Below are 15,292 nucleotides of genomic sequence, written 5' to 3'. Positions count from 1 at the left end.
CTTTCCTCCAGTCAGAAGCCAATGTAGGAATATAAAAGCCTCACCTCGACATGGGCCACTTTATTTATTTATTTTTAAAGATTTATTTATTTATGCCTACAGAGCTGGAGTACAGGCCAGAGGTTCAGGGGAGGTGAGAGGATTCACCAGAGACAGAGTGGGGAGCAGAACAGGCCGACTGATGAGGTACATTGCTGAGGGGAGCGGCCTGCAGGTCAGGAGAGGTCTGCTGCACCATGTGGGTCACCTCTGGGGTGAGGGGAGGATCAAACTCATGCTGAAGTGGCTTTAGCTTCTTAGTGCTACGCTTTAACCTGCTGCGCCACCAGGGAGAGCTGAACATGAGCCACTTTAACATGCCATTCCAGTTTCAGAGCTGGTTGAGACATCTGCTAAGACTGCATTGCTGTTTTCTTTACCTGATCTACTTCTTCCTAAGGAACCAAAGCCGGTGAGACCAAGACCTGTCCCCAACAAATTCCCTTTACTTCAACCTACATTTCAGTGTTAGCTTCCCAGCACCCAATTTGCATCACTATTTCCTGGATCATCTATGACTGCATAGTCAGAGCACCTGTCTGGAGTAGTGAACTCCAGCTCCCAGTCCCGGTCAGTTTCTTCTTCAGCTTATTGTCTCTTGAAGCCCAGAATCCCCCACGAAGCTTTCTTGTCCACAAAGACCACCAGCTGGCATGATGAGGCAGCCCTTGGTTCTGCTGGGAGTGCCAGATGTCTCTTATCCCCCTTCAGCTCATGTAGGGTCACTGGGTAGGCAACAGACCCCACACTGCACAGACAGCGCAGTGACACTGGCCTGAGGGTTCAGGCCACCCCAGGCAGGCCTTGTTGTTTGCCCTCACCACTAAAGGAATCAGTGTTTCCTGGCATACCACTGATCTGTGTCTGACACTAGAACTCGGAGCCTCTGCCTCCCAAACTTTTGCGATGTTTCCCCCTTATGTCTCTTATGAGGACACAGCATGGCTTGTATCTCTGTATATTTTCCCTGTGAAGTCAGTTTAATGGCCTTTCTGCCCAACAGATCAACAGAGGCGTATCATCTACAATCAGTACACGGTGAGAATGTGTCCTGTAGGCCAGCGCTGACTTTTAGAACTCACTGTGATTATGAAAAGGTTTTCTTTTTTAAAATTATTATTATTGTATTTTTAAAGATATATTTACTTATGCATACAGAACTGGGTACAGGCCAGAGGTGAAAGGGTAGTGAGAGGACTCACCAGAGACAGAAAGTGGGGAACAGACTGCTGAGGGGAGCAGTGGGCCAGTCAGGAGAGGTCTGCTGCGCCATGTGGTCACCTCCTGGGCAGGCAGGGATCGAACTCATGCTGAAGTGGCTTTAGATTCTTAGTGCTGTGCTTTAACCTGCTGCACCACCAGGGAAGGCCTAAATTAATTTTTTAAAAGATTAATTTTTATTTATGCATACAAGAACTTGGGTCCAGGCCAGATGTATGGGTAGGTGCTGAGAGGGTTCACCAGAGATAGTGGGGTACAGAACAGGGAGATCTGCTGAAATACATTGCTGAGGGGCACAGTGAGCCAGACGGGGGAGGTCTGCCATGCCATGTGGGTCAATGCCCTAGCTGGGGACGAACTTGTGCTGCAGTGGCTGGTGATAGCCTGATAGTGCTAAGACTTTAACCCCTGCACCACTAGGGAGGAACTGATGTCCGCTGGTTTTTGAAAGTGTTTTACATTGCCCAATTGTCTGCTATGTAAACATCCAGTATTTGTTGTGAGCCTTCTGATTACTTTGCACACATAATTCCCTCAAATTCATTCCAGTTTGTTGAAAACAGATGCATTTCATCATTTCTTATGAAATACTCTATGGTGTGAATATACCACATCTTTTTTAACCTAATTGTCTACTAATGGATATTTAGGGTATTTCTACTTCCGTATTCTGTAAATAATGCTGTTGTGAACACTATGGACAGATATCTCTTTGTGCTGATGGTTTCAAATTCTTTGGATAGATGCCAGAGAGTAGGATGGCGGGTCAGATGGCATTTCCCTTTTTAGTTTTTGAAGGGAAATCCAGATCACGTTCCATAATGGCTGCACACATTTAGACAACTCCCCAGCAGTGTAAGGGGGTTCCTCTTTCTCCACATCCTCTCCCACACTTGCTGTTGAAGGTCTTTTTAATATGTGCTGTTCTTGTGGGTGTGAGGTGATATCTCATGGTGGTTTGAACTTTCATCTCTCATATCAGAAACAATAGTGAACATTTTTTTTCACGTCTTTTGATCTTCTGAATATCCGCTTTGGTGAATTGACTCTTCATATCCATTTCCCATTTATTCATTGGATTCTGAATCTTTTAGATTTGAATTGTATGATTTTTTTACATGTCTTGGGTGTTAATCCCTCATCAATTTTATTTGTGTAAATATTTTCTCCCACTCAATAGGGTATTTTTTAATCATGTTTTTTTTTCTTTTGCTGTATAGAAACCTTTAAGCTTGAGGCAATCCCAATTGCTTATTTTTGTTTTTAATTCCCTTATCATAAGGTTCTGGTCACCAAAAATAGCCTTATTTTTTATATCATGGTACTGTCACAAACATGTTTCCTCTATGTATTTTATTGTTGCAGTACTCACATCTAAACTCCATAATTTTGTATGGGATTAGCAAGTGACCCAACTTCATTTTTCATAAGTGACTTGCCGATTTTCCCAGCCTCATTTATTTATTTAAAGATTTATTTATTCATGCATATAAGAACTAGGGTAAAGGCTAGAGGTGTGGGGGTGAGAGGGTTCACCAGAGACAGAGTGGGGAGCAGAATAGGTGGATCTACTGAAATACACTGCTGAGCAGAGCAGTAGATGAGACAGTCTGCCACCCATTGTGGTTCACCTCCCTGGTGGGGATTGAACTTGTGCTGCAGTGGCTGTGAATAGCTTCACACTACTGTGCTTTAATCCTTGCACCACCAGGGAGGGCCCACTTGCCCCACTTATTAAAGAGTCCTCTCCCATTTTGCTCTAGCATAGAGTAGATGCTTGTATATAAGTGGATTTATTCTGGGCTTTCAATTCTATTCCATCAGTCCATGTACCTATTTTTGTGTGAATGCCATATTGTTCTTAGCACTATTTTTACATTGTCTTTTTAAATTTTAATGTATTTTTTTAATTTATTACAAAGTTTATTTTTACATCATTTTGCACATTTTTTTTTCCATCTCGATTGTAATCCCCGCGGGTTTCCCATTACCAAATCACCCCTGTGCCACCACCATAGTCCCGTGCATTTCCCTCCCTTCCCCCCTCCCCCGTTTTTGTTCCCATTCCCCACTCCACCCCCACAGAATGTCTCTGGTCTATGGTTGTTCATTATTTTTGTTATTTTCTCGCCTGGTCCATTATACTCCTGCTGTAAGTGAAACCATCCGGTATTTTTCTTTCTCTTTCTGGCTTATCTCACTAAGCATGATCTTTTCCAGCTCCATCCAAGTTGCTGCAAAAGACATGTGTTTCTCTTTTTTGGTTGCTGAGTAATATTCCATTGTATATATGTACCACATCTTTCTAATCCAGTCATCTACTTTTGGGCATTTGGGCTGCTTCCATGTTTTTCCAATTGTAAATAAAGCAGCAATAAACATGGGGGTACAGGCATCTTTTTCAATCAGTGTTTTTGTGTCTTTTGGGTAGATACCTAGGAGTGATAAATTTTAATGTATTTTTTACATCATTTTTCATTTTTGTACAATATATGCTTTTCTATCTCAGTTGTAACCCCCATGGAATGAATTCCTACCACCAATTCACCCATGTGCCATCACCAGAGTCCCTTGTGCTCTTCCCACCCCCATTTTGATCCTGTTCCCTTTTCCCCCGCTATAGAATGTCTCTGGTTTATAGTTGTTTGTTAATTTTGATTTCTACTTTATTGCAATTACTTTTTTTTTTCTGATCCCTTCCATTCATCCTATAAGTGAACCAATCCAATATTTTTCTTTTTCTTTCTGCCTTATTTCACTGAAAATGATCCCTTCTAGCTCCATCTATGTTGCTGTGAATGGCATGAGTTTATCTTTTTGATTGCTTAATAATATTCCGTGTGTGTGTGTGTGTGTGTGTGTGTGTGTGTACATCTTCTTGATCGAGTCATTTATTTTTGAGCATTTGGGTTGCTTCCATAGCTTATCTATTGTAAAAAGTTAGCAGTGTTATTTTAAGAGAAGTTTGAAGACAGGTAAGACTTTATTTTCTTAGTGTTGCTTTTACAATTTGAGGCCCTTTGTGGTTTCATACAAATTTCAATATTTTTTTGTTCAATCTTCTTGAAAATTATTATTGGTATTTTGATGGGATAGTATTAAATTTATATATAATTTTAGGAACATCTTGTTCTCATTGTCAGGGCCCTTTAATTATACATCAGTTCAAATATATTTAATTCTTTTGGTGTTATATGTTATTTAAATATTATAATTATAGATGTAGTAATTTTCTTGATTTCTTGCTCTCATTCACTGTATATAAAAAGATGAGGTATTTCTGTACTGTTGTATTTTGTAACCTGCCACCTTGTTGTATTCATCTTTTGTTTCTTTTTTTGATGGAGTCTAATTTTCTATTGATGATATCATATTGTCTGTAAATTTAATTAATTTCTTCTTTTCCAACTTGGATTCACTTAATTTCCTGTGTTTGTCTGACCAAAAACTCTAATATCAATTGATTTGTGTATATACAATCCTTATTACATTAAGCAGGAATGTGACAGTGGGCACCCTTGTCTTATTCCTGACTCTGAGGGGAGAGCTTTCCTGACTCTAAGGATGTTAGCTTTTATTATATTGAGGTAGGTCCTCCCTTTTGTCTAAGGTTCTTGTCATAAGTGGATAGTGAATCTTACCAAATAATTTCTCTGCATCTACTAATATTTAAATGTGATTTTGATCTTTACACTTGTTGATATATCAGTTGATTTGTGTATATACAATCCTTGTATCTGGAAAAAATCTCACTTAATCATGGTGATATAGCAAATCAATCATGGTAAACTCGATTTGCTAGTGTTTTGTTGAAGATATTTACATTAAGGTTTATCAGAGATACTGATCTATAATTTTATTTTCTTGTGCTGTCTTTGTCTGGTTTTGGTATTAGGATAATGTTGGCAGTACAAACATGTATCAGGGGGCATTTCTCTTGCATTTTATAAAACAGTTTGAGCAAAATGAATATTAGCTCTTCTGTAGAGGTTTGATAAAATCTTGAAAATTCATTGGCAAGTCATCTGGTCCTGGGTTTTCCTTTTGTGGGAGAATTTTTAAAAAAAAATTTCAATTTCCATGCTTATGATCAGTTTGTTCAATTCATCTCTTTCTTTCTGGATTAATCTGGTAGACTGTATTAATCTATAAATTGCCCATTTCCTAAGGCTATTGAATTTATTGGCATATAGTTATTCATAATAATCTCTGATGACTCTTTGCTTATCTGTTTGATCTGTGGTTTCTTTTCTTTCATTGTGATTCCACTTATTAATGTTTTTTTTCTCTACCTTTATTTAAAGTCTAGGAAAAGGTTTACCTATTTTGTTTATCTTCTCAAAGAACCAGCTCTTAGTTTCGCTGATTTTTTATGATATATATTTCTTTTATTTCTGCCTTTCTTTTTATTACTTCCTTTCCTTTACTAATTTTGGGACTTGTTTGTTTTTTTCAAGTTGATTTGGGTATGATACAAGATTATTTATTGGGGCTATTTATTTCTTCTTAATGTGGACCTATACTGCAACTAGTTTCCCTTTTAAGACTGTTTTTACTGTGTCTTATAGATTCTGATAGTTTGATCATCATTTTCATTCATCTTAACGTAGTTTTTAAGTTTTGCTTTGATTTCCTCTTTTATTCAATAGTTATTATGCAGCATGTGTGTATATTTACAGTTTTTCCACCTTCTAGTTTATTGCTAACTTTTTGGCATTGTGGATCAGAAAGAATAATAGGAATAACTTCAATCTTTGGAGTTTTTTGACAATTGATTTATATCGCAGGATATAGGTTATTCTTGAAAATGTTCCTAGTGCACTTGAAACAAATATGTATGTAGTGGTTTTTTTGGTGGGAGTGTTATGTAGATGTCTTTTAGGGCTAACTCCTCATTTAAGGATGTTGTTTTCTTGTTTATTCTTGTCTTGATCAGTCTGTCCATTGTTGTAAGTAGAATATTAAAGTCTCCTAGAATTATTGTGTTATCAATATATCTCTTAAACTGTTATTGTCCCATATATCTTGATGGTCCATTATCAGGCACACACATATTTATAGTGTTCTTTCTTCTTGTATTCAACTGTTAATCATAACATAACATCCCTCTCTATCACTTACTACCTTTCTTAATTGGAAGTCTGTATTATCAGTTATATATAATGCTGTTTTTGATTTTTTAAAATTTCCATTTGCTCTCCCATCTTTAACTCTAAGTATATATTTTTCTTTGTTGGTAATTTATTTTATTATTAGCAGAAAATTGGACTTTGTTTTGAAAAAATTCATTTAGCCATTCTATATATTTTGAATGGTGAATTCAGATCATCTATATTTATGGGAATTATTGAAACATAAATACTCATTGCCACTTTATTATGTTTTTAGTTTTTGCTTGTCTTGTCTTTTTTTTTAAAAGATTTACTTATGTATGCATACAAGAACTGAGGTATAGGCCAGAGGAGTGGGGGTGAGAGAATTCATCAGAGACAGAGTGGGGAGGAGAACAGGCAGATGTACTGAAATACATTGCTGAGGGGAACAGCAGGTGGGCCAGGAGATGTCTACCATGCCATGTAGGTCACCTCCCTGGTCAGGAATTGAACTCATGCTGCAGTGGCTGCAGATAGCTTCATAATGCTGTGCTTTAACCCACTGAGCCACCAGGGAGGGCCCTTGTCCTTTTATTTTTTGAGGGCATGTTGTTTTGCTTAAACTCCCTATCTGATGGCTTATGTATAATTTCTACTAACTTTTTGTTTGTTTGTTTGAGGGTTCTACTGAGGTTAGCATATGATGTGTAATTCGTGGTACTAATTGGATGGTCTGGTCTTTTACTGATTGGGATAGTCCATAAATTTGTTTCTTTCTTCTCTTTTCCAGGTTAAGTAATTCAGGTATCTACCTTGATATTCATTGTTCTGATGTTTTCAGCTTTATTTCATGTATGACTTAGTGTTGATATATATATATATATATATATATTCAGTTTTTGCTTTTCAGTGAAAGCTCTTTATTCTTTCTTCTGCCTTAAGTGTTTAGCTGGGTAAAGAATTCTAGGCTGGAAGTCTTTTTAAATGCTAAGAATGGGAAACTTCCTCATATCCTATTTAGTAAATAGCTGGTAATACCATCATTTGCTATATCCATTAACTCAGCAGGAAGCAGTGTAGTCTATTAGTTAATTAATGACTTCTGGAGCCAACTGCCAGTTTAATTCCCAGCTCCATTACTTTTCTACAGTGTGGTTTTGGGCAAGTTATCTCTTCTATCAAATGAGGTTAATAGTAGCTAGTTTCCCCTATAGTTCTTATGAGGATACAACAAAGTGGTTTGCATAAAACATTTATTTGCAGGAGTACTTGACACAAAGTAAATGCTATGTAACTATCAAACATTTTTACTACTTTCCTTGGTTTATTTGACAAATCTCTGGCAAACTTTTTCTCTCTTTGGACATTACTTAGGAGGCACTCTATAAAGCTTTTTTTTTTTTTTCTGTTTTATTCCCAGCTTTCATCAAATCTGTCATGCATGCCAACTTTCTCTGTTGGCCTCACATGGATTTTCCAGCTTGCTTCCAGCTAGCTAGTAATAAGATTTTCCTCCCTCTGGAAATCTTGTTTATTTCGTATTTTGGTGCATACTTTCCTGGTTTTCCAATAATATATTTTAAAAGTTTTAGCTAAAAAAATGTCTACCTTCATATTCTCTCATTCTAACACAGAACAGATTATAAAATTTTCTCCCAGTTCAGCCCCATGAAACATCACTTTTCCTTTCCTCTTTTCCCTCCAGCTCCTAGACTGCCCTTTGGGAGAGGCTGTGTTATGGTAGGTGCCAGTACTGAGGCATTAATGTTACCAGTGTGGCCAGCTGGGTTCCCTTGAGAAGGCAAAGGAGAGCTGGGAATGTGGAGAGAGACATCACAAAGACAAATGCACTTTATTGATCAGGCATCAGCATCATACAGGGCCAAGGAAGAGACCCCACCTGGCCAGGGCCACACTGGGGGTGGGGGTTCTGATTCACATTGAGACCCAGGCTGGGGTGTCCCCTCTCCTCTTCCTAATGGTTCAGCAGCAGGGTGGTTCTCAGGGACGGAAGGAGGTGGGGATCTATACTTGCTCTGTCTAAAGTCCAGGGCTTCCCCAAGGGACTAGATCAGTTACTGGGGGAGTGGAAAGTGGATGTAGTGGAAAGAGCTTTGGACCATCAGGCCAAAGTTTGGGTCTAGTTCCTGGCAATACTTCTGACTAGGTATATGAGCTTGGGTGAGTCACACCCTCCTCTGAGTCTATTTTCTTTAACAAGGGTGTTGAACAAGATTTCTCTCACTGAATAGCAAGCTGGACCCATGCGTTGGACAAAGTCAAAATTAAATCTCAAGGGTGGCTCTCTAATTTGCAACCTAACAACAATTAAAGTATAGAATTTGCACAATGCAAGTTTTCCCCCCATAAATCTCTCTTTAACCAGCAGCAACTACTAGCTGCTATATTGAAATGCAGTAGAAATGGCGTCCAATTCTGAAAACAACTCATGTCTAATAGATGAAAGATTCAGCTATGAGAATGGGACCTGCAGAGAACATGGCTGTCAGATGGCTGTCCTCCTGAGGACAAGCTAGGCAGGCAGGCACCGATGCCTCTCGCAGTGGGCAGCTGGTTTTTCCCAGAGTTCTCAGGGAACAGATGCAGGCTTAGTACTCACATTAGCTCTCTGAGATATCAAATGAGGCTTTGTTCTCCAAACTCAGGCCATGATCTGAAGTACCCTCTCTGACTTCTAGAAACACCCTCCTCCAGGGGGTCCCACACACCATTGATTCACTTTCCCAAGGAACCCCAAACTAGTGTAAATGGACAGAGAGTTCCCATCTCCTGCCTGGTTCAGGGAAAATGCTGAATTTAAATTATGTGCCCTCCCCTCTGGCCCTGCCTCACAGATCCTCTGACTTTGGGGCAGAGGAGTGAGAAAAAGCATCTCAGGACTCCATCCTTTAAATGCTCTCCAGCAGTTCCCCACCATACTCCCCCACTCACACCCTGAGTGTAGCTCTTGGCTCTCCCTGGAGAATGGCAGTCTGGGAACTAGACCTGGCAGGTGAGAAGAGCATGATTGGGGCTGTTGGGGTCTGAAGGTTCTTGTCCCTTCTACCTGTCAGGTGAGAAAATGCAGCCCCACTAGGGACTGGAGCGGGCACTGCTTCTTGGGTCTGGGGTGGCTGGGAGATAGGGGCATCTCTGGATCATTCTTGACCATCCTAAGATGAGGCACCGCCAACTTCTGCAGCAAGAGAGCCTGGGGCCTGGGCGCCCTCTCTCCTGGCTGGGAGGTAGGGTACTGGAAGCATGAGACTGGGCACAGAGTCCAGGTTTTTCTGGACAATTCAGCCCTGCTCTTGTGGATCCAGTGGGAGGGGACCTGGGTCCAAGTTGAAGGGCCATGGGTTTGGGGCAGGGACAGCTGTGGCCACCATTCAGTACTCTTCTGTGAGGCTGGGCTTAGCTGCCACACACTGTCAGTGTCCTGCTCTTTTCCCTCCTTGGGCCTCTCAGCAGGTAGGTTTTGGGTAAGTGGCCCCAACCATGGGGAGAAAGCCCACATCACCAGCCTCCTCCAAGGAGAACTAGCGTGGCAATGGGTTACAGATGGACAGGGAGCAGTCCAATAGGTACCCTTGAGCCAGCACAGGTGCTTGAGGAAGGAGTTGTGACTTAGTCACCTGGTTTTGGTCATCGTTGGTAGTGAATGTCCTAGCCAGGCCAGTGGTAGGAGTCCTCTCAGAGGGAGAAGCCCTTGGTAGCTCTCTGGCCACGGATAGAACAGCACAGAATGCTGGCAAATGGGTTGGGGTTGCAGGCCAATTATATGTCATGGGTAGGTGGGACAGGGGCAGGGGCAGGAAGGTCCCCACCAGGCTCTGGACATGTTGGCCTGGAACGGGGGGAGGTACATTTATCTCTGTCCCTGAGGAGTGGGTGCATCTCTCCTGCCTACCTGTTCCCTCAACACCAGCAAGCAGCCGCTTCTGGAGCAGTGGGGGCATCCCCGGGCAAGGCCCCACCTTCAGCCTCTGTCCTCTGCCCCCACTGAAGTTTGTCAAATTGACAACAGCTCCTCATGACTGAGGTCTCGAGGGACTGGGGGAAGCCGGTGGTCTTCAAGAAAGGGGGACCTGATATTAGGTTGGGGCCAGGTGGGGAGAGGAGGTGAGAAAGGAGGGGCTGCACTCCAGAGGGGGTGGGAAGGGGTGTTGGGAAGCTGCCAGCCCCAGGCTGGGGTTTTTGGCCCCAGAGGTGCAGTTCCACCCAAGGGCCACTGCAGGCTGCCTTAGTCAGGAGATCTCGTTGCCAAACACCTCAAGAACAAGGGGCGTGAGCTTCATGCTACACTCGGGCTGAATAGACAGAGAGCGGTACTGCTTGGAGTGCTCCTCGTTGAGGCTGCGCAAGTCGGCCAGCTTCTGGATCATCTTTGCGTAGAGCAGGTGGCTGCCAGGAGGCGGGTGGCGGCAGCGAATGTAGGTCTGCAGCGTGTTGGACAGGCGGTCCTGGATGGCTTCTACCAGAGCCGCATCCTGCACTCCGGGGCGGTCTGCAGCACGCAAAGGTGGGGAAGAGACACAGCACTCTGAGTCAGGTCGCTTGCTTTACACACAGCTTCAGCACCTCCCAGATCACGCCTGAAGGAGCTGAACTCTTGCACCACGGACTTCCCTAAAACCCAACTACTTTCCGTTGCATTTAGGGTCAAGTCCCAGGACCCCAGCTCACCACTCCTTCCCTCCCTTGGTCTGCTCTGTCTTTCCACTAGGACTCTGATTTGTCTGACCTCTGGGCTTCCCACCTCTGGGCCTCCCATCAATGACCTCTCTACCTGGAACTTAGCTCTTTTATTTTCACCTGACTTTTTTTTTAAAAAGATTTATTTATTTATACATAATACAGAACTGGTACAGGCCAGAGGTGCAGGGGCAGTGAGAGGATTTACTAGAGGCAGAGTGGGGAGCAGAACAGGCTGATCATCGAAGTACAATGCTGAGGGGAGCAGTGGGCGTGTCAGGAGAGGTCTGCTGCTCCACGTGGATCACCTCCAGGCCTGATGGAACTCATGCTGAGGTGGCTTTAGCTTCTTAGTGCTGTGCTTTAACCCCCTGCGCCACCAGGAAGGGCCCTATTTTCACCTGAGCTTGAAAGACCTTCCTCAAGCTCATTCCTAATAAACTCCTTCCTACCTCCATGTCCCAGACAGTATCAGTTCCCTATTATATTTGCTGTAGAGGCACATACTCTTTATTTTTAAAACGTCCATCACTTTAGGAATTAATCATTTACTTATCTTGGAGTATATACTGTGCATACCAGAATATTAAAAATCATGGCATGTCCTCTCAGAGGGGTATATTTTAGGATGTCATCATTTTGATGTGAATCATAGAAATATGACAATATGCACTGTTTGTTGTACTTTTAGTATTTTAAGAGATTTACTTAGTTGCCTTTTGTCTACGTATTATGTAGTCTATTTACAATTACTTTCTTTCAAACAACATTATAAGAATAGTTTATGTAAAGAAGTATTCAAAGATACTCAGCATCTCTCCACCTGTGCTTACGGGCATTCGTTCAGTTGCTCGTCTAGTTACAGATTATCAGAACAAAAGTGTGTTTGTAAACTGTATGGGCACTAAAAATTAGAATAATAATAATTTCATATATTGTGGTTAAAAATAGTATTTGTTTAGTGTCTCCTATGTTCCAAGAGAGAGAATGTGACCTGTTTGTTGCCGAATCCCTGCACCTGTGACCAACAGCAAGCCACAGCAGAGTGAACAACTGTGGGTGTGCAGGGGGAGGGGAGCCTATGTCCTTCCTTGGGCCCCAGCCCCGGACAGCCCCTAGATCTGAGAACATGTCCTTGTTCTCAGAACACTGTCCGAGCCAAGGCAGAGCTGCCCACTTTAGGCCTCATCACCAACATATCATCTCTGCGACCACAAAACTTATTCCCAGGCTTTCTCTTTCTCTTCTTACCCCAAACTGGCAGAAGAGCTCAAGGGTCCCAGCAAATGCCTTCAAAACCCACCAGATAAGCCGCCTGGGCAGAGCCATCCATCAGGGCCCAGGGTTTTATTCCTGCACCCAGGGAAGCCCAGGAAAACCCTGTTCAGTTCACACAAAGCAGAGCCTGTGTGCTGGCAGCACCCAAGTCTGCCTGTGGCTTGAGAAACCCCATAGACCTGATTCCTTGGAGTCCTCTTATGGCTCACCTGTGGGCCCCCGAGGGCAAGGCCAAGGGAAGTAAGGGTTCTCTCATGACATACACTCCACTTGGGCAAACCCAGCAAAGTGGGTATTTCCCACCTGTGTCTTCTTCCAAACTGCCCGTCTGGGCCTCAGCAGGGCTTCCTCCCTCACACTGCTGTGGCCCAAATCCCCAATTCCGGCCAGACCCCTACCTGGGGAGACAATGCAGATGGCCATGAGCAGGACATGCTCCTCCTCATGCAAGTTCAACTTCTTCAGCCCCACCTGGAACTTGATGAGGGGTTCAATCAACTCCAGGCTATGTCCGGCTGGGAGAGAGAATAATCAGAGCTGTGAGTGGAATGGAGGAGCCACACACTCCAACCCACCTCACCTCCAGCTCTCAGTGGGCCTGACCTCCCCCTTCCCCTCTTGTTGTTGCTTAATCCCTGCTGATGTGCTAGCTCAGGAAGGGGGGACCAGAGCCTCGGAGATGGAAAGAGTGGAGGCAGAGCCCAGACACACCTTTGGTCACATCACTGACTTCGTACTTGTAATCTTGGCTGCCACAGGTCCAGGACATGTCGTCCATGGTGAAAGACTGGTTGGAGCGCAACATGATGACCTCAATGGCACTTGACTTGAGCAGCACAATCTGGTCCTCAGCGGTGAGGTCTCTGTAGGGAATGGTGGGAGGAAGGTGTCTTGCTGGTCAAGACCTTCAAGTCAACAGATCAGTGTCATATTTTAAGAGGCTAATATCTGCCAAGGGACCAGAAGGTGCCCTAGCTTCTCCCATCATAGAACTTAGGCCTGACTGGGAAGGATAAAATTATTATGTTTTCCATCACTAAAGACTTCTCATTCATAAAATAAGAAGTGAAGTGTTTCAGCTACAAAGACAAGGAAAACCCAATAACTTGCGTAAGCCCAGGCTGAGCCAGCCAGCACCATAGACAGACTGAGGAAGCTCCCAGAGTTATGAAATGAATATGAGCTACAAAAGTCATGACTAAAGTCATCTTCAACAGTTCCCGTGCCTCCCCCTCCCTCTTCCTGTACCTGGCCCTTCCCAATGGTAAAGCTCAGCCAACTTTATCTTTAGGGTATCTTAAGCCCTTGAACTCATTCCCACTCGTACCAGGGCTGTTGTGGTTCAAAGCTGTGTCCCTGTTTTCAGTGGCCTTCTATGCCATCCTGATGTCAAGTCTCTCTGGTCTCTGATTCATTCTAACTGCTGTTGCAGGGAAATGTCACTCAGTGTCTACTGACTCAAACACCCAGGAGAAAGACAGAACTGACTCAAGCCTGCATCATCAGCCTCCCTTCCTACTACAAACAGTCAACCATCCTTTCTAGTAAGCCAGACTACTCTGCATTCAGAGGCTGTCCATCTCAGGCCACCCGGCCTCTGAGCATCTTGTATTCCAACCAGCCACGCCTTTCTTCTGTTCCAAATCATCATCCTGACACTAAATGTAGTGAGGTTTCCCTTCGGGGCCCCCCACCCTCTGATTCTTTTCTATAGAATTAGAGCTGCTTCCTCAGGACTGCCTGACATTGCCCGCGACCACCTTGCCCCTCAACTGCAAGCTGCATAAGGACCAGCACCACCTCTTAATTACCTTAGTGGGTGCCCACACACTGGTCACTGCACTCTGAGCACAGTGAGAGTGACCCTAAGTAGATGTTGATAGTCAAGAAGCCAATGACTAGGTTCACTACTTGAAGTCATGAATTGGGCTTTTCTGAAAAATGACAAGAACGCGCAGCGCTTAAGATTCACATTTTTTTCCCCTCTCTTTGTCTTCTTGGCTCTATATTTCCCCCTGGACATCCTGTAGTTGGGCGGCCACTCCCATTTCAGCTATAGTTTGATATGTAAAAATCTGGGAATTAGATAACAATGGAATTGAGTTCTGTATCAACAGGTGGTGATGGTGGGGAATGGAAGGTTTGCACAAATAGGGTGGCAATCAAGGTTTGGCACTGAAAGACCAATCACTTTTAGACTGGGAAGGCTGTGTGTCTAGTTTCCCCTCCATCATTCCTGACAAGTGACTCTCACACACAGTCAGGGTTCCCCTAGTGCCAGGGGGCTTACAGCCTCTGGATGCAGCCACAGTTGAGCGCTCTTAAGCTAATGGCTTCTCCTATGGAGCTACAACTGACATGTGTCCTCTCACCCATTGCTTGTAGCTCTGTCCTCTCCAGAAACACACACCAGCTGTTTCCATTCACTATGGGGAATCCCTTTAACCATTTCAAGAATACTTCCATACACCCCATGTGCCTTCCCCAGGATAGACAGCCTTAGTGACCCCATCTTTAGATGACTCCCCATCCTTGAGACGTTGCTGTAGATGCTCAATTCATTATTCAATTCAAATTTGCTCATTGCTAAATCTTTGGAAAATCCAGGCGAAAAATTAAGGGAACTGAAAGTTGCTCATAATTACAGCTAACATTTGGTGTGTTTCCTTCCTATTTTTTTCCTGTACAAATCTCTCTCTCTCTCTTTTTTAGAGATTTATTTATTTATGCATACAGAAGTGGGGTACAGGCCAGAGGTGCAGAGGCAGTGAGAGGCTTCACCAGAGACATAATTGGGAGCAGGATAAGCAGATCAACAAAGTACACTGCTGAGGGGAGCAGTGGACGAGGCAGGAGAGGTTTGCTGAGCCATGTAGGTCACCTCCTGGGCCGGGGATTGAACTCTCACTGAAGCGGCTTCAGCTAGTTTGTAGTGTTGAGTCCTAACCCTTTGCACCACCAGGAAG

The 15,292-nt window shown here is 43.4% G+C and overlaps 1 protein-coding gene across 1 annotated transcript in view; it reads right to left on the bottom strand.

The window, feature by feature from the left end:
* Nucleotides 1–10,600: 10,600 nt before the first annotated feature.
* The window catches only part of VDR (vitamin D (1,25- dihydroxyvitamin D3) receptor), a 31,314-nt gene continuing 26,622 nt past the window's right edge, over nucleotides 10,601–15,292 (bottom strand). Inside the window, exons 6-8 of the mRNA XM_004693174.1 lie at nucleotides 13,038–13,189; nucleotides 12,725–12,841; nucleotides 10,601–10,860 (exon numbers count right to left, since the gene is read on the bottom strand). Coding sequence (XP_004693231.1) covers nucleotides 10,601–10,860; nucleotides 12,725–12,841; nucleotides 13,038–13,189 — 529 coding nt within the window. The remainder of the gene's footprint in view (nucleotides 10,861–12,724; nucleotides 12,842–13,037; nucleotides 13,190–15,292) is intronic.

Source organism: Condylura cristata, unplaced genomic scaffold (assembly GCF_000260355.1).
Source record: "Condylura cristata isolate star-nosed mole 26May11 unplaced genomic scaffold, ConCri1.0 scaffold00036, whole genome shotgun sequence".
Lineage (NCBI taxonomy): Eukaryota > Metazoa > Chordata > Mammalia > Eulipotyphla > Talpidae > Condylura > Condylura cristata.
This window is presented reverse-complemented; position numbering and strand designations above follow the sequence as displayed.